Source organism: Silurus meridionalis, chromosome 28 (genome assembly GCF_014805685.1).
Source record: "Silurus meridionalis isolate SWU-2019-XX chromosome 28, ASM1480568v1, whole genome shotgun sequence".
Lineage (NCBI taxonomy): Eukaryota > Metazoa > Chordata > Actinopteri > Siluriformes > Siluridae > Silurus > Silurus meridionalis.
In genome coordinates, this window is record NC_060911.1 from 11,778,336 (window position 1) to 11,800,854 (window position 22,519).

General features: G+C 37.6%; 1 protein-coding gene across 3 annotated transcripts in view; it reads right to left on the reverse strand.

Moving 5' to 3' along the window:
• LOC124381484 (collagen alpha-1(XIX) chain) overlaps positions 1-22,519 on the reverse strand; it is a 118,810-nt gene that overhangs the window by 23,942 nt on the left and 72,349 nt on the right. For all 3 annotated transcript variants that reach the window (XM_046843184.1, XM_046843186.1, XM_046843185.1), the window contains exons 29-41: positions 19,134-19,214; positions 17,604-17,645; positions 15,441-15,518; positions 15,137-15,172; positions 14,973-15,026; positions 13,125-13,169; positions 12,130-12,171; positions 7,873-7,977; positions 7,619-7,672; positions 2,396-2,449; positions 2,244-2,297; positions 917-970; positions 24-68 (exon numbers count right to left, since the gene is read on the reverse strand). In XM_046843184.1, coding sequence (XP_046699140.1) covers positions 24-68; positions 917-970; positions 2,244-2,297; positions 2,396-2,449; positions 7,619-7,672; positions 7,873-7,977; positions 12,130-12,171; positions 13,125-13,169; positions 14,973-15,026; positions 15,137-15,172; positions 15,441-15,518; positions 17,604-17,645; positions 19,134-19,214 — 744 coding nt within the window. The remainder of the gene's footprint in view (positions 1-23; positions 69-916; positions 971-2,243; positions 2,298-2,395; positions 2,450-7,618; positions 7,673-7,872; positions 7,978-12,129; positions 12,172-13,124; positions 13,170-14,972; positions 15,027-15,136; positions 15,173-15,440; positions 15,519-17,603; positions 17,646-19,133; positions 19,215-22,519) is intronic.

Sequence of the window (22,519 nt, forward strand, 5' to 3'; positions counted from 1 at the left end):
CAACTCTTGGTTATTAAACTTACAGGAGGTCCAGGAAGTCCAGGTCTGCCTGGTGGACCCTTGCTGCCCTACAAAACACATGCAAATAACAGTCAGCAACAAATATACATATTCAACAATAGTTGATGGAGCAAAATTTAAAAGTAAAATGTATAGAAGACACAGATGGCTAGGGTTAAACAATAGTTCACTCACTTGCTAATCACACCGCTGCTGCTTTGCAGTTTTTGGACCTCTTTATTTTAGCCAGTGGCATACTGTGGTCCTAGGCTCTGATTCACATAGCAGCCCAAGGTCTCATAGCTGTTCCGCCAGTTTAGTGCTGCTTTGTCATTAACTTTGCTTTCCAATGTTCAATCAAAATTTGCAGTAATAAATATGTTCATCAGTGTTGTGATAAACCTTTCCCATTTGGTGTAGACTTCACATAACCTGCATTTTGTTTGTAGACCCAAAGTGCTGCTGCATCCTACTTTGCTCTCAGGGTCTCAGGGACTCAGGGTCTTGAAACTCAAGTGATTAAACTGGCTCTTGAGTAATAAACTCAGTTTTGAAACCCTGTTGATAAGTGACCATGAGCATCTTTTGAGCACCAGGGTTAGGAACTCAAAAGCATAGTCAAACTAAGTACTACTTCCTTGCCAGAAGCAGAGGAGCTGAGAGTCAGCCTGTGTCCCCTGCAGTGGTCTATCGGAGCCCTTGTGTATAGTCTCAAGATAATATATATTGTAATATGCAATAAATAGTAAAGGCACTAATGGCAGCACACTCAGTTGGTTGGTGCGCCCATGTGGAAGTAGTCCACTCAAGTGGCCATTCTGGGAGCAATGATATAGGCCACATTAGGGTTGTTGCTCATACCATGCAATAATATATTTTATATTTTAATAGATTCTAGACAACATGACCTGCTTACCTGTTCCCCCTTGGGTCCTGCTGGTCCTGAAATTCCAGGTCTGCCAGTGGGTCCCTGAACAAACATATTACATTATGAAATATAATTGTTTAAGTAATATCCGATCTTCCAGAAAAAAGACTAATTTTAAAGAAAATGACAGTTAAAAATATCTGTACAATATTTATAAGTAGCATTTAAATTAATTAATTAAGACTGACTGATTGTATTCGAATAAAACATGTCCACAAACAGTCCCCTTCACAAGAATTTCCAACAGCAATGTCAAAATCTGTTGCTCCAGCGACTGGAGTTTCAGATAAAAATTAAATAAATTACAAAATATTACAACATTAATTCTAGCCTTCATTTCCTGACATTTAAAGTGATACTGTAACACCACTAACAGCTGTTTCTTTTTGTCCAGGTGTCTAAATGTTTTACTCTTAGATTAAACTATGAATTATGCCTGTAAAGACTGCAAAGCTGTCACTCTCTGGCAAGAAAAGCAAGCCATTCTGAATCTGAGAAAAAAGGCAAAATCAACCAGAGCCATTGCACAAGAATTGATTCAGCGAATTTAACAGTTTGGAATCTCCTAAAAAAGAAAGAAAGATGCCATTGACATTCTACCAACCAGACTCTAAATATAAGTTGAGAACAGAAACATTGTAAGAGCTGTTAAGAAGAAAATAATAATAATAAAAAAGAAATAAAAAGAAACAACTGAAGAAGCTATAAGCAGAACACAAGAACACAACAGTTTGGTGATGTCAGAGCACTGATAACTTGACTAGTTCTTACAAGGAATATCCAACCAAATGTAATATGTTATTTATTTCCATAAATACATTTATTTTACTGCAGAGCAAGAGCTCAAAAGTTATGAACATGTCAAAAACTGCAAAAACAAGGAGAGAGACCTGGCAGAAGGCTACTGATTAATTAAACGTGTAAGTGTTCCCCATGTTATCTTTTTTTTTCTCTCTATAGAATTCTTTATTACATATTACATTCTTAATGTCAGGGCCACCAAAAGACCCATTAGAACTTGGAAGCAATATTTATATTCAGTATAACTTTTCCTGTATTCAACAAGTCAAACTTTTACTATTAACAAATTATTAAGGTAAATGAATAATTCGTGAAAAAATCTATCTTTTTGTATTAAAGGATGCTGTCTATCCCACATTACACAATGAATATCAGGAAAGCTCTCTGCAGCTTCCGCAACAGGTTACAAGAGTATTAAAAAAAAATTTAAAGACAGTTTTCTGTGATAATCAGTCAGAAGTGAACAAATATATTGAAACATCTTTGATAAAAAGATACTCATGCAGATACTTACAGGATTTCCAGTTCGACCTGTTGCACCTGGGAGTCCTGGCACACCAGAAGGACCCTGGGTATAGTCATAACATTAGGTTAAACTTAACTCACTATTTTAATCACAATAATATTCTCCAAGTCTATTTAGTCACTATTATCCTTTAAACTCACCTCATCACCTTTTTCCCCGACTGGGCCAGGAAACCCTCTCTCTCCCTTCACACCCTGCAAGGTGTCCAAACTAATCATTAGCATCGGTCATAGTGTTTGAGAGTTTATACTCCAACCCCGTCCATAGTACCATGTCCTCCAACCCTAACACTACTAGGTGCTAATAATCCCTCTAGTTCCACTATTTGTAAAAACACACACACACACACACACACACACACACACACACACACACACACACACACACACACACACACACACACATTTGTACATTGACACTGAAGACATTTAAGCTATAAAAGATCATGTATGGAATAGTTCTTTTTTAATTCTTCAGAGAAACCACTTTTTGTTTTGATGACATCTTTGCACACTCTTGCCATTCTCTCAGTCAGCTTCATGAGATAGTCACCTGGAATAGTTTTCTAACAATCTTCAGGAGTTCCCAGAGCTGCTGAGTGCTTGTTGGCTTCTTTTCCTTCACTCTGTCCCCAACTCATCCCAAACCATCTCAACTTGATATAAATTGGGTGATTGTGAAGGCAAGGTCATCTGATGCAGTACCTATCACACTGTTCTTGAAAAGAAAAGCTCATACATAACCTAGAGGTGTGTTTGGGGTCATTGTCTTGTTGAAAAACAAATTATCTTCCCACTAAGTGCAAAACAGGTGGGATGGCATGGTGCTGCAAAATTGTATTGTAGCCATGCTGGTTAAGTGCTGCCTTAATTTTAACTAGATCACCAAATGTGTCAAAAGCAAAGCACCTCCACACCATCACACCTTCTCCAAGCTTCACTCTGGGAACTACACATTCAGGAACCTTATTGTCATTCTCTGTACGTCTATCAATGACACAGCAGTTAGAACCAAAAATCTCAAATCTGAACTAATCAGACGAAAGGACAGTTTTCCACTGATCTAATGTCTATTCCTTGCATTTCTTGGCTCAACCAAGTCTCTTCTGCTTGTTGTTCTACCAAAGTAATGGTTTCTTTGCCACAATTCCACCATAACGACATGACTCTTGCAGTTTCTCTGAACAGTAGATGCTAAAATATTTCTGCCAGTTGAACTTTGCAAAGCATTTATGCAAATATGCATCTTCAGAGAGTTCAAACCTATCCTTCATAGCAGAGGAAGCGCTTGCTTTCTTTGCATGGTCCTCATGAGAGCCTGTTTCATTATAGCATATTTAAGAGACTGCACTTCCGGATACATTTAAAGATTTTTAGGATTGACTAACCTCATTTCTTAAAGTAATGAGGAATTGTCTTTTCTCTATACTTAGTGTTTCTTGCCATAATGTGGATTTGTACAGTAGTTGTAATAGCATTAATAGCGCTACTTACTCTGTACTTACAATTTCCTCTGCACAAGATAACTGACGATCTAAACCACATTACAGTTTTTATCAATTGCTTACACACGTTTTCAAAACCAAGTCTCCTTTTTTTAAAACTCTACATACAATTCTCAAAACTGCACACACAAAATGCAAAATAGCTCACATCTCCTTCAAAATGCAACACTGCATTCAAAATGCCATAAACACGTGTCAGAATGAAGCTTTTGCATCAAATGGCAAACACCTCTTTCATAATAATACATTTCTGGACATACCGTGTAAACACTGCTGTTCTAAATCTAAAGCTCTTTGGTTTTTTATAGGCTTATATCTACATTTCAATATGTTCTACAGTGAAAGGAACCTGCTGAGAGGTAACAAGTACACCAGAAACGCCAATGCAATGTAGAAACAGAAAATATCTATTAGGCAAAAAATTACTGTTGTATACATAAGCATACAACAAAACAATAAACACATAAACCAAAAGTATATTCTTTACAGTAGAATACAGTAAATTGTGTGTGGGGTCCCGGTCCAGGAATTGGCAGGGGGGAGGGGGGTGCAGTCCCCAGTGCTAAGCTTCATCTCTTCTCCGAGCTGGGTCTGGCCACAATACTTCGTCCACATCACAAGCTACGTTTTCTCTAGCCAAACATCGAGGGAAGTATCTCCTAGCATGGCGTATCCAACCTTGAACAGAGGCAACCTCTATGTCCCCACATGCGTCCTCCATTGCCTGGAGAAGTGGCATGCGGGCCAAGGGTTGGCGATCATACACTTTCCAGTGCCAGGCTGAGAAGAATTCCTCTATGGGATTTAGAAAAGGTGAATATGGGGGTAGGCACAAAACTACAAATTGTGGATGGGTGGTAAATTGTGGATGGGTTCTCATTTCTGAAGGTTCGAATTATGGACGCCACTGTAAATCGACTCAAGTTGGGCTGCACTCTCAGTCTCACTCTCACGGTCAAACCATGGTTGATTACATGATCAAAAAGTGTTGCTCTAATCTCATCAGAGACGGCTCTCTATCCTTCTCTTATTTGCCCTCGTCCTCTTCTTTCTCTTCCCCTTCCCCTTCCCCCTCCTCCTCCTCTTGCTCTCTGTTCATTGTTAGCATCCATTGTTCAAAACAGGTAATCTGATCTTTGACCTATTTATAGGCCTATCTACACTACTGTAAAGTAAAGCAGTGATTGATTAGTGATAAATTAAGCAATTAGTGTTTGGAGATGTGTCTGTGTGACCTGGTGACTAAGTGTAGCATTTTGATTGGTTGTGTTTGGAAAAGGAAAGCAAGTCACTTCCTGATCGATCTTTGTGTTTTAGGTAGAGAATTGTGTGTAGTGTTTTGAAAAAAGTGTTTTATGCAATTGGAGACTGAGTCTAAGGCTGAAAAATAGCTTATGGTTTTGAAGATTTAGCATGTAGTTTTGCACTTTGAGTGAAAGGTTTCAAAAATTGTGTGACATGAAAAGATTTCGTGTGTAAGCAATTGGTAAAAACTGTAAGAAGAGAAGAAATGGCACAAATGAACTCTTGACAAGGCACACCTGTAAATTAAAAACCATTCCAGGTGACCACCTCAGGAATCTGATGAGAGAATGCCATGAGTTGGCCAAGCTGTCATCAAGGCTACTGCAGCTACTTTGAACAATCTAAAATAAATAAAGCATATTCTGGGTTGTTTAACACTTTTTGTTTGCTGCACAATTCCATATGTGTTCTTTCATAGTTTGAATGTCTTCATTATTAATGTACATGTAAATGGAATGTAATTTAAATGTTTAACTGCATAATAAAAATAAAGAACACACACACACACACACACACACACACACACACACACACACACACACACACAGTGTACTGTGCAAATTCTTTTAGGCAAGTGTGAAAAAATGCTGTAAAGTAAAAATGCTTACAAAAATATATATTTTACTTGTTTATTTTTTATCAATGTATTTTTTTATCAACTGCAAAGTGAGCCAATGGAATAAAAAGCCACACTTTTGCTTTTAACTCTTACACTTGCACACTTTGTTCACACGCTTAGGGATTTTGTAGAAACGGAGTAAGGTGCATGATAAGCTAATTGTAACAAGCAGGAGCTAATAATCATCAATTTCAGAAGCAGGTTGAAATACAAGGCAGTAACAAAAAGAAACAGCTGTGTAGGAGCTTTAAACTGGGTGACGCTAAATTGCTTTACTAAGGTAAGGTTGGAAAACATGTCCATGTCACAGCCCATACACCACACACCAAGACTGAACCAGGCAAAGATTCCAAAACCTACTGGTTTCAAGGTGTGGTATTGAAGCTATTTTGAAGACGCACAAACAAATTGATGATGTTAAGGACTGTAGACACAGTGATCCGCCAGGGAAACTTAATGCAGCAGTTGAAAGTCATCATGCTTACTTCCTTTTGACATCAGAAGATGCCGAGCTCTGCCATCAGCAAGAACTGGCAGAAACCAGTGGAACCAAGTTACACCCATCTACTGTCAGGAGAAGTCTGGCCAAAAGTAGTCTTCATGGAAAAATTGCAGCCAAAGCCATACCTCCGACATGAAAACATGGGAACTGGGATGAAGAAAAAAGGCAGCAGGTGCTCTGTACTGATCAGTCAAAATTCTAAATATAGATGTTTAACAAAAAAAAACTTTGCTAGAGAGTGAAGCATGGTGGAGCCTCTTTGTAAGTTTAGGGCTGCAATTGAGTTGGAGATTTGGTCAGGATTAATGTGTCCTAAATAGAGCTTGACCGATTAGTTGATTGCAGGAACAATTAGCTATCAGCAAAAATCCATAGAGGTAGTTTTTCCGGTTTAAGTTATACAGTAAGAGAGCAGCCTCTAGAGTTGAATCATTAATGCCACAAGCTGCTAGTGTCTTTTCTGTTTTGCATGTAACTGTTTGAATGCATGCCTTTAATTTTAATGAATATTTATTCATATAAATAATATATTCATATCTATTTAATTTAGCACATTTTCATGATTCAGTACTGTTTTTTCATTGCATTTATTTTTTGCTTTTGTAATTTAGTGTTTGCTTGTTATTTAATCCAGGATCCATTTTAAAACCCATTGGTTTAGTAATCGGTTATCTGCAAGTACTATCCAACCCAGCTATCGGTAAAATCCACTATCGGTCGACCTCTAGTCCTTAATGCTAGGAAACACAGGCAGACACTTATCCATCATGCAATACCACAAGAGAGGCATCTGATTTGCTCCCAAAATGTATTCTGCAAGAGGACAACAATCCCAAACATTTAGTTAATGTCATTAAGACTTGTCATTGTCTTCAGGGTAAAGAATAACAAGGAGTCCTGATCTCAACATCAGTCTGTCTGCGGTTACAAGAAGAGACAGAAGGATGTGAGGCAGACTACGTCCACAGAAGATCTGCGTTTAGTTCTACAAGATGTGTGGAACAACCTACCTGCTGAGTTCCTTCAAAAACTGTAAAATTATACCTAGAAGAACTGATGCTGTTTTGCAGGCAAAGGGTGGTCACACCTAATATTTTATTCCATTTTGCTATTTGATTAAAATAAACTTACACTTTTATTTCTGAAAGCATACTTACTTTACAGTATTTTTTAATACCTGCCTACACACAGTACTGTGAAATATCATCCACCCTCAATAATCAATCGATCAGTAAGGTAATATAAATATACAATAATCTAGTACAAAAAATATACAATGATCTAGTAACATGCATGTGCACATCTCACCCAATATTTGTTAAAGCACCTATTGATTTTATGTAATCACTCTGGGTTTTGCATAAGAGCCTACACTGGCCTATTGTAAAGGGTTTAAAGTTCAGGATAACAGACAGCAATTTGTCATGATTTACCTTAGGCCCCTCTTTTCCTGGGTTACCAACTGGACCTCTCAGTCCCTGATCACCCTATGAAACACAGAACATGTCGACTCAAATAAACTTCATATTCTCTTAAACAAAACAAAGTCTACTTAAAATTTTGTTTTACTGTTAGCGTAACTATACATTTCAGTGACTATAGATTAATAGCAATTTAATGTGTGTGTGTGTGTGTGTGTGTGTGTGTGTGTGTGTGTGTGTGTTTCTGTTTGGTCCTTATTGCTCACTTTGTCCCCCTGAATGCCCTCTACACCAGAAGCTCCAGGTGCTCCTTTTTCCCCTTTTTGTCCTGGTAATCCTGGTATTCTGGTCTGGCACACACTGCAGGCATTCTACACAATAAACAATAACACACAGACACACACACAAAGTAAGTGTAATCTAACAATCTGTAATTTCATAAATTGAATGCTGTGTTCTGTCTGATACTCTGCAAAATGTTTCTCAATATAATCCTTCATTCATAATTTTTAATCGTTAATTACTGCCTGTGCCTGAAAACAAACACATTACAAATAAAGCAATCTTAATGTGAGCAGTGTCAGACATATTTTTGGCATTGTGGCCAAAAATTTCAGTTTTTTATTCATAGTTGCCTGTCAGACAAATATGTTCAACAGTATGTACAGTATGTATTATTAACGATGTATCATTTGCGAATCTTTGAGCTGTTTTAAACTCTGTATTTATGATTCTTTGATAAATGTGCATTATAAGAAGCCTCCAAATCTAATCATATGTCATGCCATACAAGATGATTCACAAAATAGCCTATGTTCAGTTCAATAAATGTAAAAGATTATGTATTACATCTTAAACATTACATTTTGAATCATATTCAAATAGGATAGTGAAAATGTAGGTTGGTTATGTACGAATGTACGACAGTTCTTCTTATTAGCCATAGTTAAAAACAAACAGGCTCATGTTAATATAGTGTCAATACACAGTATAGTATAGTAGCAGTATAGTGTCAATTCAATATAATTCTATATGTATAGTGCTTTTTACAATGGACATTGTCTCAGAGCAGCTTTACACAGATAAGGTATATAAAAGAATGTACGTTTATTGACTATAAATTAGTTCCTTATAATTGTTTATCTCGGATGAGCGAGCCAGTGGTGACTGTGGCAAGAAAAAAACTCCCTGAGATGGTATGAGGAAGAAATCTTTAAAGGACCCCGACTCAAAAGAGAACCCATTCTCATCTGGGTGGTCAGTACATTTTTGCCATCAAAATATTATATCATAAAAATTATGATATCATAAATTGGAGTGAGCAGTGCTAAATAGTTGGTCTGGGACTATATGTACTGTAGCATAAAAGCCTGGCTTTGATCTTCAATTCTCTTTCTTGCATCTTAGAGAGTTATTTATATTTATATCTTTACTAACACTCATTTCTTACCTCCAAAATAGATACCATTTGTCCATCAACAGTGCAACTGCAATTCTGAAGTTAATTGAAAGATTTAAAAAAACATGAAGGGCATCATTCTTCCGAGCTGTTAATTGCACAAATTCAAGTGTTGTCTTTATGTCTATTACAAAAGTTAATGAAATGTCCATTCCAGGTCCACTACTGGTGCACACACCCCAAAATATCCACTCATTCAAATAATTTACTGCCATTTTGATAATTTATTGCTACTGTAATTTCCGGACTATAAAGCGCACCCATATATAAGCCGCACCCACTGAATTTGACAAATATTTTATTTATATAACATAAATAAGCCGCACCTGTCTATAAGCCAGGTAACACTAATAAACTTTACACAGGCTTTAATGAAAGACACGTTACACACGGTGTAACGGGTGAAATATGTTGTGCTTCTATTAGGAGCATAGCGGTATTTTGGGAATAGCATGCACTGCATTCTGAGGTACTAGCGGTCACTCGGCCGATTTGTTACGCGAGCGAAAAATTTAGGTACGAGCTCGAGACGCCGCTGCTAGATGGCAAAGCTAAGCCAGAAAGCAAAGACTGTGACGAAAATTAAGATAAGCAAAGAAGAAAAAGTTACAATTTTAAGGTTTAGGGATACGTAGTGTACAGGAGTGATAGTAAAAAACGAGTTTTCCCTCCGCCTCTGCTTATCGCCTCTACCCCCCCCTCCACACCCACACCCACACCCACACCCACACACACACACACACCCCACCGGCATTTGCATAAGTCGTCTCATCTCCAAGGAAAATACACTGAATAAAACCTTATTATATCTTTACATACTGTTATGCGGAAACGGAGGCAGAAGCCGAAGTAGAAGCAAAATTAGAGTTTTATTTAACTCAAAAAGGCAGAGGGAACATGAATACACTCACACCGGAAACGGAGAGTCACAAACAAAGTATATCCGCTCGGGACGAGTAATCCACAGGTGCGCTTGGGAAAGCGCGGCGTTGGGCAGGAACTCAGGTACTTAATCCACACCGTGATACCAATGCAGCCGTACCGGGAGGATCAGGGTAGTCTGGGGTGCGCTCCAGAAGGGAAAGCGCAGCCGTGGAGAGAGAGAGGAGTCCAAGAAAGCGAGTTTGTAGCGGGAACACGCATACGCTTCTACACTCGCACAGGAACATGCACGAACATGCAATAACGGACCCTGAGTGTAGGTGAATGTGGGGTTTATATAGGTGGTGCGATGAGTGCTTGGAACAGGTCTCAGGTGTTCAGAATAAAGCCGGATTGCGATGAGCTCCATGTGCAGCTCAGAACACAGGTGAAGTGCGTTTTTTTGTTTCCGTTCGGAAATTTCATTGGTCTAATTTTATGGGGTTCAGTTTTTTGGCTTGAAGTTTGTGAAACCGGGAAAAACCCAGGAAATATCCCAGGGAAAATCCATAAATTAGCCGCTTCGTTGTTTAAGCCGCAGGGTTAAAAAAGTAGCACCTTATAGTCCGAAAAAACGGTACTTATGTGTTTTTTTTTTTAAAGTTAAATGCTCAAAAACGCATGCTCTTGTGTTTGCTGTCTTAAATTTGCTGTCTGAATTTAAATTATCTAAATGCTATTAATACATTTTATTAAGTTTTAAGTTTTGACCTGAAAGACATGAAACACAAGTAGCAATGCATTATTAAAATGGCAGGAAATAATTTGAATAAGTGGAAATTTGGGCTTTTTTTTTGTGTGTGTGTGTGTGTGTGTGTGTGTGTGTGTGTGTGTGTGTGTGTGTAATTTCAAGAAACTAATTACTTAAAGAAATATATGGCCATCATCATTCCTAAGCAATGACCCCTTATAATGCTCCTAATTAAAACTGTGCTTCCATGAACATCAAGCCTGCAAGAGCCTGCTGCAAAAACCCTGTGTGGAGAGAACTGGCGTTGGGAGGCCCCGTCCTGGGAACTCCTTGTCATCGCGAAATGCTAACGACCGTCACGTCCCTCACGGGGTGGGGAGCGGTCATGAGTGGCCGCTCCGCCCAAGGTCGATGGAACGAGCCACACCTCTCATGGCACATAATGGTTCATCCCCGCCCAGAGTTATCGAGGCTATGGCTGTTGCCCCTGAGGGGGCACAGTTTTAAGCAGCTGGTCTCTTTAGAGGGTCGGGACCTACAGGCTCTGTCTGTGGCCCCGTCTCACCTGGAGTTTGCCCCTGGCATGGCCAGTGCATTCCTCTAACCAAAACCTGGGTACGTACCTAAGGTGCCTACGGCTCCCTCACAACCTGTGGTGCTACAGGCATTCTGCCCTCCTCTGCTCTTAGCCCCCGACCAGAAGAAGCAAAACGGGTTGGAACGACAGGACGAGTCCGTGGAGGAAGTCGGAGCAACTGTTTGTCTGCTATGACCCTAACAGGAAGGGATTTCCTGCCAATAAGCAGACTCTCAGTAGGTGGGTTGTGGATGCTATCTCATCATCTTACGAGACCTCTGGGCTCCCCGCTTCGTTTGGGGTCAAGGTTTACTCCACTCGGAATGTGGCAGTCTCTACGGCCTGGTCCGCTGGAGTCCCACTGCAGAACATCAGCCATTTTGTGGCACCTGGTTGCTGCGACATCACCTGCCAATGACGTAACGACTTGCCTATTGACCAGATTTCACACGTGGTTTAGAGCGTGGACAACACGAGGCGTTCCCAAAGCGTTGCGACGCAGCGTCTCTTTCCCTCGAGGAACTAGGTTTACATAATGGGTTACTCACCCAAATGAGGATGGGTTCCCCTTTTGAGTCTGGTTCCTCTCAAGGTTTGTTTCTCATAACATCTAAGGGAGTTTTTCCTTGCCACGCTTGCCACGGCTGCTCATCAGGGATAAATGCAGACCATTCACCTTAACTGTTCATTTCTGTAAAGCTGCTTTGGGACAATGTCTGTTGTGAAAAGTGCTATAGAAATAAACTTGACATACGTAACCTAGAGACGTTTTAAACAATCAAGTATATTATCTATATAGAATTATTTTGAAAAACACATCTTGACATGGATTCAGTACATGCAGGACAGCTAGGGAGATAAGGAAAAGACAATACCTTCAGAAGTGATCCATAATCTCCAACAATGGGCAGTGCTGTCTAGAATAACAAGACATTAAAAAAAACATTACTTAGCCAGGTTCTACCAAGAATGATATAAATTACAACCAAGTTTTTTAATCGACCCCACCCTTATTTAATTTCTAATAGATTATAATAGGCAGTCTCAATATGTCTCAATATTCTCATGAGTAAAACATGCAAATGCATAAAGCATTTTCTTCGAAAATTCGAAAACTTGCGAAAATAGCTTTTGCAGCTGAACACATATGTGGCATTCTTTCTATAATAAAAATCTAATATTTTTTGTTAGATCTTCCCAAATCTGTCGCAATATTCCCACAAATGAGTTGCACTTGAATTTCTGTTGGTTGTTTTGCTTTCACCCTTCTGTCCATTTCTGTCCACTCTTTTACACACATTAGGTCTCAGTAGTGGGCTGGTGTGTTTTAAATGGATTAATAATTTAAGGGTTATTGAACTAATTATTCTCTTGTCTTAATTTTTACTTTAAATCTGCAAAAAGCCAAACTATTAAAAGCAAAACCTTCAGAAACAGAATAATTATTATTGTTCTCAGTTCTAATAAGTTTTACTAATTGAAAAAATGGGGCAAATAAAAAGAAGATATTGAATGAGATTTCATGTAGTAATATTTCATGAGCGTGATTAAGTAGCAGTAAAGAACTTCTGCCTTGTATATATGTCTTTCTATTAAAAAAGAAACATTTACCTTTTAAATTAAATACACATGATCCAATATAAACTTATGTTCAATGAATTATGTTGAATTGAATTAGTCATGTCAATACAGTAGGGCGTTTTCTTCCTTTTCATCTTAATAAACTAGCAAATGAGTGCATTACATCGCATGTGCACATAATTATGAAATGGTACAGTTTATGATGGGTTCAGGCAACACATGGATCTTTAAATTCATACATTTTTTAATATGCATAATCTATTTGGAAACACAGGAGAACTGAACTTACTGGTTCACCAGGAGGACCCGGTTTGCCTTCACGACCTGGAGGGCCCTTAATGTAACAGCAGAAAACACAGTTAGAAGCTAATAAAGAACTTTAACTGCATAAACAAACAGATACTGTACATACATAAACACTTTAAAGTATGGCTGCCAATCAATTGAAATATTGAATTGCACATTTTTATCTGTTCTAAATGTACCTTAAATTAATAATTTTCAGGTTTTTAATACTTTAATCAACATGGGCATAGACAAATAATGATGCTTTATGCAAATGTATGTTTATTATTAATGAAACCAAACTCAACACAGAGCATGAAGACAAAATATTCTTATAAATGTTTTGAAGTAAATATGGTGTTTAAATTACGTAAATTATCAGGACGCCAAATGGAACTTTTGCGATGTTTCCACTCGGGTGGGATGTGTGAATCATGGCGAATTTTGGTGCTTGAGTTGAGACTTGGCACATCAATAAAACAAGTTATTATTTTTTTAATCTATATCTGGGTAAAGAAAGGACGTTGTGAATAAACGTGTTGCGTTGAAGGTTTTAATTATGCCTCTTTTATATTTATTTATTTAGATTATTTAATTATTATAATTATAATTATATTATAATTTAATTATCTAAAAAACTATCATAACACTTCTGTGTGTCGATCCATATTTATTCTGTTTATTCTGTGTATATATATATATATATATATATATATATATATATATATATATAGATGTATATATTCATAATGACATTCCTTTTGTACAGCTATATCTGTCATACCACTTCATACTGTATCATACTTATATAAAAGCCACACTATATATACCCTTATTCAGTTATATTTACATATTACTACACCTTCTGTATAACCTCATACCCTTATTTATTACACTGCCACTTGTAAATAAGCTGTCTATGCACTTCTGGTTAGATGCTAACTGCATTTCATTGGCTCTGTACATGTACCCTGCACAATGACAATAATGTTGAATCTAATCTAATCTAATCTAATAATAGTTAAACAGAATTGCGTGCTGAATTAATCGCACTTTAATAAAAAAAAATATTGTTGTTAAAATGAATTTGCGTTAACGTGTTATTAACGTTATTAATTTTGACAGCCCTACTTTAAAGACATGTCTATCTCTGTGTTTCACATAAATCCAATCATGCTTTAAACTGTCATCTAAAAAGGCCAAAGCATTAAAATTACTGTTTTTTTGTTTATGTAAAGTTAAATAATATTGAACATGGAGTGTTATGTTTATTTTTTATATGCAGAATTAATTGTTTTAAAACTATCGATTGATTAATCGGTTATTGGCAAGTACGTTCCAACCTAGCTATCGGTATCGGTAAAATCCACTATTGGGCAAACTCTAAACGTTTTTCAGGGAAATTTGCTCATATTAAAAGATAAGTATGTAGCTGTTAATTTAATTAATGATATGATTAATTAACCATGCCATATTTATGCATTTAAATAAAAAATATCTCACCTGCCTAACTAAATGTATGCATTACTACATAATGGCCAAGTTTAAAGTCTCCATCACTTACAGGTTGGTGGGCAGGAGACTTTCAAACATCTAGTTGAGAACAATCATGTCTACAGGTGATCCTAATAAAGTGTTCTGTAAGTGTATATTGTTATCTTGTCTTACACTAGGTTAGATGGTTTGTTTAGTATTATTAAATGTTTAGTGTGTTTTTCATTGCTGATGGTTATTGAATAACTTATGAGCCAACACTTAACATTCTAATACTTCTTATGGGTTTGATAAACAATTCATTATGTAATGTACAAAAATAAGAAAGGAAGGTTCAAAACTTGTAATTGAGCAATACCGGGTTTCCTGGGGTTCCAGGGGGGCCATGTAACCCTGGAGGGCCACGAGGACCCTGAGTCAAAAAACATTATCTTAATACATTCTTCTGTATAATATTTATATTGAAGTAACACCACAGACATTATGAAGAAACAAGGAACAAATACTCATCAAATAGAATACCTCTATTCCTGGCTCCCCCTTTGGTCCCATCAGGCCCTTTGATAGGAAACAGAAAATATCATTATCCCGAATATTTACAGGTCAAAGATTTTTAAACTTTAAAGGTCTACTTTAAAAGTCAGTCCTCCTATGAGTCTGAAGGTTTCAAGTATTTAAAATTATTTTATTTTATTAAGACCTTTAACCAAATAACAAGTGAAACAGCTTGCAATGGTGATTTGTTTGCCTGCATTTTGGTAAAAACAGATACCTAATTAAATCCAAAGTGAGGCAAAAGTTATATAATAACATAAAATTCTCTTACAGGTGGACCATGAACTCCCACACCAGGTTCTCCTTTCTCTCCTGGCTCTCCTGATATTCCTGGCATTCCCCTCTCACCCTAATAGAGAGAAGATGGATAGAATTTATCATATTAAACATTATGTTAATATTCGCCAATGCAGGCTAATTCATTATGCATGATCAGAAAGAATTACACATTTATGCGGTCTAATCATGTGACAGCAGCACTCTGCAACAAAATCATGCAGATCGAGGTCAAGAGGGCAAACATCAGAATAAAGAAAAAATAGATCTCACTGACTTTAAACATGGCATGCTTGGTAGGCAGATGGGATTGTTTTAACATGTTAGACATTTTTAGACAAGGGATTACTTTTTTCCCAGCTCTTGTGTTTGATGAGAACATTAAATGAAGCCAGTGAATGGTATATGCATGACTGTATGCATTGTGCTGTTGCCTCATAACTGAATATTTAGTTAAATGCATGAATGTGCAGCTGTTCCTAATAAAGTGGACAATGAGTGCATCCATTAAAAATGGATTTTAAAAATTAAATTAAAAACTTATTTAAGTTAAACAATGCAAATTATTATTTTATAAAGTTTGATTGAATTTATTATCAATAATAATGAAAATAAATAATTTATAGTACAAACAGATTTTTATTTTTATTTTAATAAACAATAACGACTGCATACACAAAAGTGTGAACAAATCAGTTAGCACAAGAATAAGCAGATAGTCTGTGCACATTCGTCATCATATTTATACTGATGCGTTATTTAAACACATTCAGTTCCAAAAGTATTAACCCCCTTAAAAGTCATCAACTTACTTTCAATTGCAAACAAGACTTTTGTGCTGTACCATATTTTATTTTGTAAGAGTGACATCAAAATTAATTCATTTAAAATGAAGAAATTATTCCACAAAAACTGTAAAATGCTGTTTGCAAAAGTATATTTGTTTTGGAAGCTCCTGGTTTGCTGCATGTAGCCTTGATAAGTACAACATTTTTTTATAGTTAGCCTCAACCTGTAAATCACTAAAGAATATTCCAATTTACACAAACATACACAAAATAGAAAAAGGCTAGAAATTAATATCCAAGTAAGAATTGCTGGATCAATTGGGAGGAAACCCAGACAAGTTATATTCACTCCCGGGTATAGTTTTTAGGTTTACTGCTCTGCGCTATATTTGTTTTTTTGTCTTGTCTTGTGTTGTCTGTCTGCACTGTTTTTTGTTTGCACTGTTTGCACCAGGTTGCACTCGAGGCACTTTATGTAGCTTGTGTTGTGTTGTAGCTTTATGTTGTCGTTTAGTGTAGCACCAGGGTTCCGGAGGAACGTTGTCTTGTTTTTACTGTGTACTGTGTACCACTGTGTATAGTACAAATGACAATAAAAGCCTCTTGACTTGACTTGACAAGACCAAAAGAATCAGAGTAAGAGGACTTTTAAGGAAAGTGTCAACAATTAATTTTAGAGCTTTTAGTAGATGAAACTGGAATGAAATTGCACCAGTCAATGAAAGGATCTCACCATACGAAAGATCTGTATGTGAGAGTGACTAAACAGAATCCATAATGGGGGTCTGGAGTTTAAAGTGACCCATTTAAAATGTAAAATTATTTTGTAGTCAGTGAGATGGGAGAAAATCAGCATTTTAGTCAAAATGCTTAAAAGTGACTAGGACTGCCGATTGCCCAACAAGCACCAGTTCAACAGTGAAGTTTTGGGATTTGCAGCATCTTACAGTGTGGGACATTTGGGACTGGACATTCTGTTATAATTGAAAGACAGATGGATGTTTCAAATAAAGATGTTGCAAGACAAAAAAAGTTCAGGAAAAACTTCTCCTTTCAACAGGATAGTGATTGCAAGAACAAGGCATTACTGTAACAGCACTGAGCTTTGGAAAGTTTGGAAAGCCTTGGAACAGCTTTCTGTATGGAATCAATTAAAATTTCTGCTTTAAGTTTATTAAATACGTGTTGTAATACTGTACTGTAAGTTGGTAAACTTTACTGAGTTCATTTTAAATGAGCTACTTTTTACTTTTACTTGAGCAGATCTTTAGATGGGTAACTTTACTTGTACTTAGGTAACATTTTATTGAAGTAACAGTACTTTTCCTTGAATTTTATTACTCTTTTCACCTCTGGGTGTTATGACCCACCTTTGGCCCTCTTGATCCTCTTGGCCCAGGTATTACCTCTGCCTATCAAAAAGCAGATAAAATCCTATTACCATTCTTAAAACCGTAACCAAGAATGAACATAAGATTTAAACAATAAAGGACAATAGAGCTGTCAAATTATATGTTTATGTTTATATTAGGGCTGTCAAAATGAACACGTTATTAATGTGAACACAATTTCATTTAAATAGCACTACTTTTATTAACGCGATTTATGCAGATCTCATTTCTATTTGACCATTTTTTTTAAACTATGAATAAATAAATATACGGGAAGTAAAAGTAAAACCTTCAATGCAACACACATTTATTCACAACGTCCTTCTGTACTCAGATATAAAAATATAATAAATAAACTCCAGGGAAAAATGAATTTTAATCACTAAACATTTGTTTTACTGTTGCTGAGTCTCAAATCAGCACCAAAATCTGCCATGATGCACACATCCGGCAATTAAAACAGTCCGTGTGGAAACATAGTAAAAGTTCTGTTTGGTGTCCTGATAATTCACCTACAGTGGAACCTGGGATTGCGAGTAACGTGCTTTGCGTATGCTTTGCACGATGAGGAAAATATTTTATTAAAATTTAACCTGCATTACAAACGATAACTTGCATTGCAAACATCGAGCATCATGTGAGTAACACGCACACGGCTCTGCTCAACTGAGACGACATTCTCTCTCGCTGCGTAAAACAATTGGAGCTCAGGTCAGCTTCCCACGTGTATTCCTCATACAGGCAGCATTCGTGCTAATGTACTGTTTACTACAGTATTGTGACCACGTGTGTTCTCATGGAAGGAGATTCTCCATCCGAGCAAAATCCCTCCTCCTCTCTTCCCTCTCGTCTCCCTCACACCAGGCACCACTCTTTTAAAAGGTAAAGTGAAGGTTCATTTGTTTTATTTTTTTTGTCTTTTGTTACCGATACATTCATTTGTACATAAAATACTATATATTTTTGGGTGTGTGGAACGGATTATCTGAGTTTACATTATTTCCTATTAGAGAATACGCTTGCATTGCAAATTTTCCCAAAGTAAATGTTACTTTATAACATTTACAAGAATATTTTGTCTTCATGCTCTATGTTGAGTTTGGTTTCACTAATAATAAACATACATTTGCATGAAGCATTAATATTTTTCTATTCCCATGTTGATTAGAGTATTAAAAATTGAAAAGTATTAATTTAAGGTACATATAAAAAAATTTGATTTATTTGAGATTAAATGCGAGTTAACTCATTGCAATCATGCGATTAATCGCAATGAAATATTTTAATTGATTGACAGCCCTGGTTTATATATTCAGTACATGCTTAATTTATTTGTCAAAACAAATGAAATATTGCTAATATTTTCTTAGTTAATATGTACTGTTCTGTAAAACACAACTGAAATCTAAGGCATAACGATGATTGGTGGTGAACTTTTATACCTTAATGTGGGTTTATTGTTAATGTGTTTAGGCAGAAATAGAGGACAATACAGCAACTATGACTTACAGTATAACCAAGTGCTCCAACCCCAGGCTCACCCTTGGGACCTGGTGGGCCTTGTGGCCCTCGGATTCCACCGGCATCACCCTGCACATACATGCGTGTGAAAATGCACACACACAAACACACACACACACAGACAGACACAGACACAGACACAGACACAGACACACACACACACACACACACACACACACACACAAACAAGGTGTATTGTCAATAATTGTAATATGCCATGATAAAAGCATTTATATTCACTTTTTGATTAGTATTGGAGGAATAGGAAGTGTGGTGAAGTCTACCAGTGTAAAGGCACCACTGTGTGTGAACGTAAAGCCCTGCAAACGGTGGTCAATACTGCCCAACACATCACTGGCACTCAACTACCAGCAGGTTCAGGGTCAGCTTTTTTCCATCCACCACCAACCTACTGAACTCTACACTACACTGTTAGAACACTGTATAAACACAGTGTATAAATTCTGTACAGTTGTACATACAATGTACATATTGCATATTGTAATTAATATACCCCTCACTTTCTACACATATTACATAGATCTCGCACTAATAATAATAAGCTTCAGTTAGTCCAGAATGCAGCAGCAAGGATCCTTAACAGAAATAGAGAATATGAGCACGTCATGTTTTAATCTATTGATTATAAAATACTACCACTGACGTATAAAGGACTTAATGGTCTCATGCTGCAGTATCTGAGTGAACTTCTCTCATAATATGATCCCCCACGCCTACTTAGATCAGTAGGTTTTTCTTGGGTAAAGAGCAGATCTGGAGGGATCTGCCAGAGTGAGTCTTGCCGGAGTCGCCAACTACACAGTATCTTTAACTTTTATACAAAGATACTTAATAATCCCTATATTTCTTTTTCTCTCTCTCAGTCGAGTTAAAAATGCTCCTGAGGTACCAGTGACCACTGTTCCTGCCCCTCTCCTCTCCTCGGATCTGCCCGCTTCGTCCCGGCCTGCTTCTGGATGGTGTTCTCTTTATTAATGTTAATGTCAACAGTCAACAGTTAATGTCCACAGTCTGCTACACTCAGGACTACAGGCTGCATCTGATCACCATCACTGCACACCTCAATATCGTTTATCTGCAATAAAAGGACATTCGGTGCCACCCAGATGAGGACGAGTTCATCTTGAGTCTGGTTTCTCTCAAGGTTTTTTCCTTATGCCATCTCAGGGAGTTTTCCCTCCATCACAGTCACCACCGGCTCGCTCATCAGGGACAAACTTACAATTATAAAAAGCCAAATTATCACCACATTATCTGTGTAAAGCTGCTTTGGGACAATGTTCATTATCAAATGCGCAATACAAATAAAAATGAATTCAAGTGCACTAATATTTCACATATCTGTATGTGTATTTATACATAATTTACATACATCCTATCTAATTTTTCACACTCAAACATACACACACATATATATATATATATATATATATATATATATATATATATATATATATATATATATACACAGTGGAACCCGCTTATCTTGCCCTCAGTTACCTCGACAACCCTATTAAGTCGACGTTTTTGAAGTGGAACCGCCAAATTCTCGCTTTGTATAAGCATTTTTTATCGGTTATGTCGACTTTTTTTATGTCGCCGAACCCTGATATCTCGAGCACAAGGGGGGAAAAATTTGCCATTTAACGTCGGTTATCTCGGTGCAGCTGCAGAAGAACTCGCGAAAGTGGCGGAAAAATCAAGGCTTACAGCTGCTACAGGTGTGTGTATTGTATACTGGTGAATCTCTGCTGTTAGTTAGTGCACATATGCCTTTTGTTGTTAAATGTTATGCAATGAACGGGAGGAGGAAGCGAACGTGGGGGGGGGAATCCGCGATGCGCTTTGGGAAGAAAAGAGCAGCCGTTGAGAGAGTGCCGGTGGGACGGCACGTACCGGGATACACATGCGCGATAACAACGACCGCCGTGAACCAACATATACCAACAATAACGGACAGTTCGTTTATCTCGATCATCGGTTACCTCGATGCTTTTTGGCGACCCCCTAGGACATCGACATAACCGGGTTCCACTGTATCTATATATATACAGGGAGTGCAGAATTATTAGGCAAGTTGTATTTTTGAGGATTAATTTTATTTGAGGATTTAATTTGAACAACAACCATGTTCTCAATGAACACAAAAAACTCATTAATATCAAAGCTGAATATTTTTGGAAGTAGTTTTTAGTTTTAGCTATTTTAGGGGGATATCTGTGTGTGCAGGTGACTATTACTGTGCATAATTATTAGGCAACTTAACAAAAAACAAATTCATACCCATTTCAATTATTTATTTTTACCAGTGAAACCAATATAACATCTCAACATTCACAAATATACATTTCTGACATTCAAAACCAAACAAAACAAATCAGTGACCAATATAGCCACCTTTCTTTGCAAGGACACTCAAAAGCCTGCCATCCATGGATTCTGTCAGTGTTTTGATCTGTTCACCATCAACATTGCGTGCAGCAGCAACCACAGCCTCCCAGACACTGTTCAGAGAGGTGTACTGTTTTCCTCCTTGTAAATCGCACATTTGATGATGGACCACAGGTTCTCAATGGGGTTCAGATCAGGTGAACAAGGAGGCCATATCATTAGATTTTCTTCTTTATACCCTTTCTTGCCAGCCACGCTGTGGAGTACTTGGACGGTGTGATGGAGCATTGTCCTGCATGAAAATCATGTTTTTCTTGAAGGATGCAGACTTCTTCCTGTACCACTGCTTGAAGAAGGTGTCTTCCAGAAACTGGCAGTAGGACTGGGAGTTCAGCTTGACTCCATCCTCAACCCGAAAAGGCCCCACAAGCTCATCTTTGATGATACCAGCCCAAACCAGTACTCCACCTCCACCTTGCTGGCGCCTGAGTCGGACTGGAGCTCTCTGCCCTTTACCAATCCAGCCACGGGCCCATCCATCTGGCCCATCAAGACTCACTCTCATTTCATCAGTCCATAAAACCTTAGAAAATCAGTCTTGAGATATTTCTTGGCCCAGTCTTGACGCTTTCAGCTTGTGTGTCTTGTTCAGTGGTGGTCGACTTTCTGCCTTTCTTACCTTGGCCATGTCTCTGAGTATTGCACACCTTGTGCTTTTGGGCACCCAGTGATGTTGCAGCTCTGAAATATGGCCAAACTGGTGGCAAGTGGCATCTTGGCAGCTGCACGCTTGACTTTTCTCAGTTCACGGGCAGTTATTTTGCGCCTTGGTTTTTCCACACGCTTCTTGCGACCCTGTCGACTATTTTGAATGAAACGCTTGATTGTTCGATGATCACGCTCAGAAGCTTGGCTATTTTAAGACTGCTGCATCCTCTGCAATATATCTCACTATTTTTGAC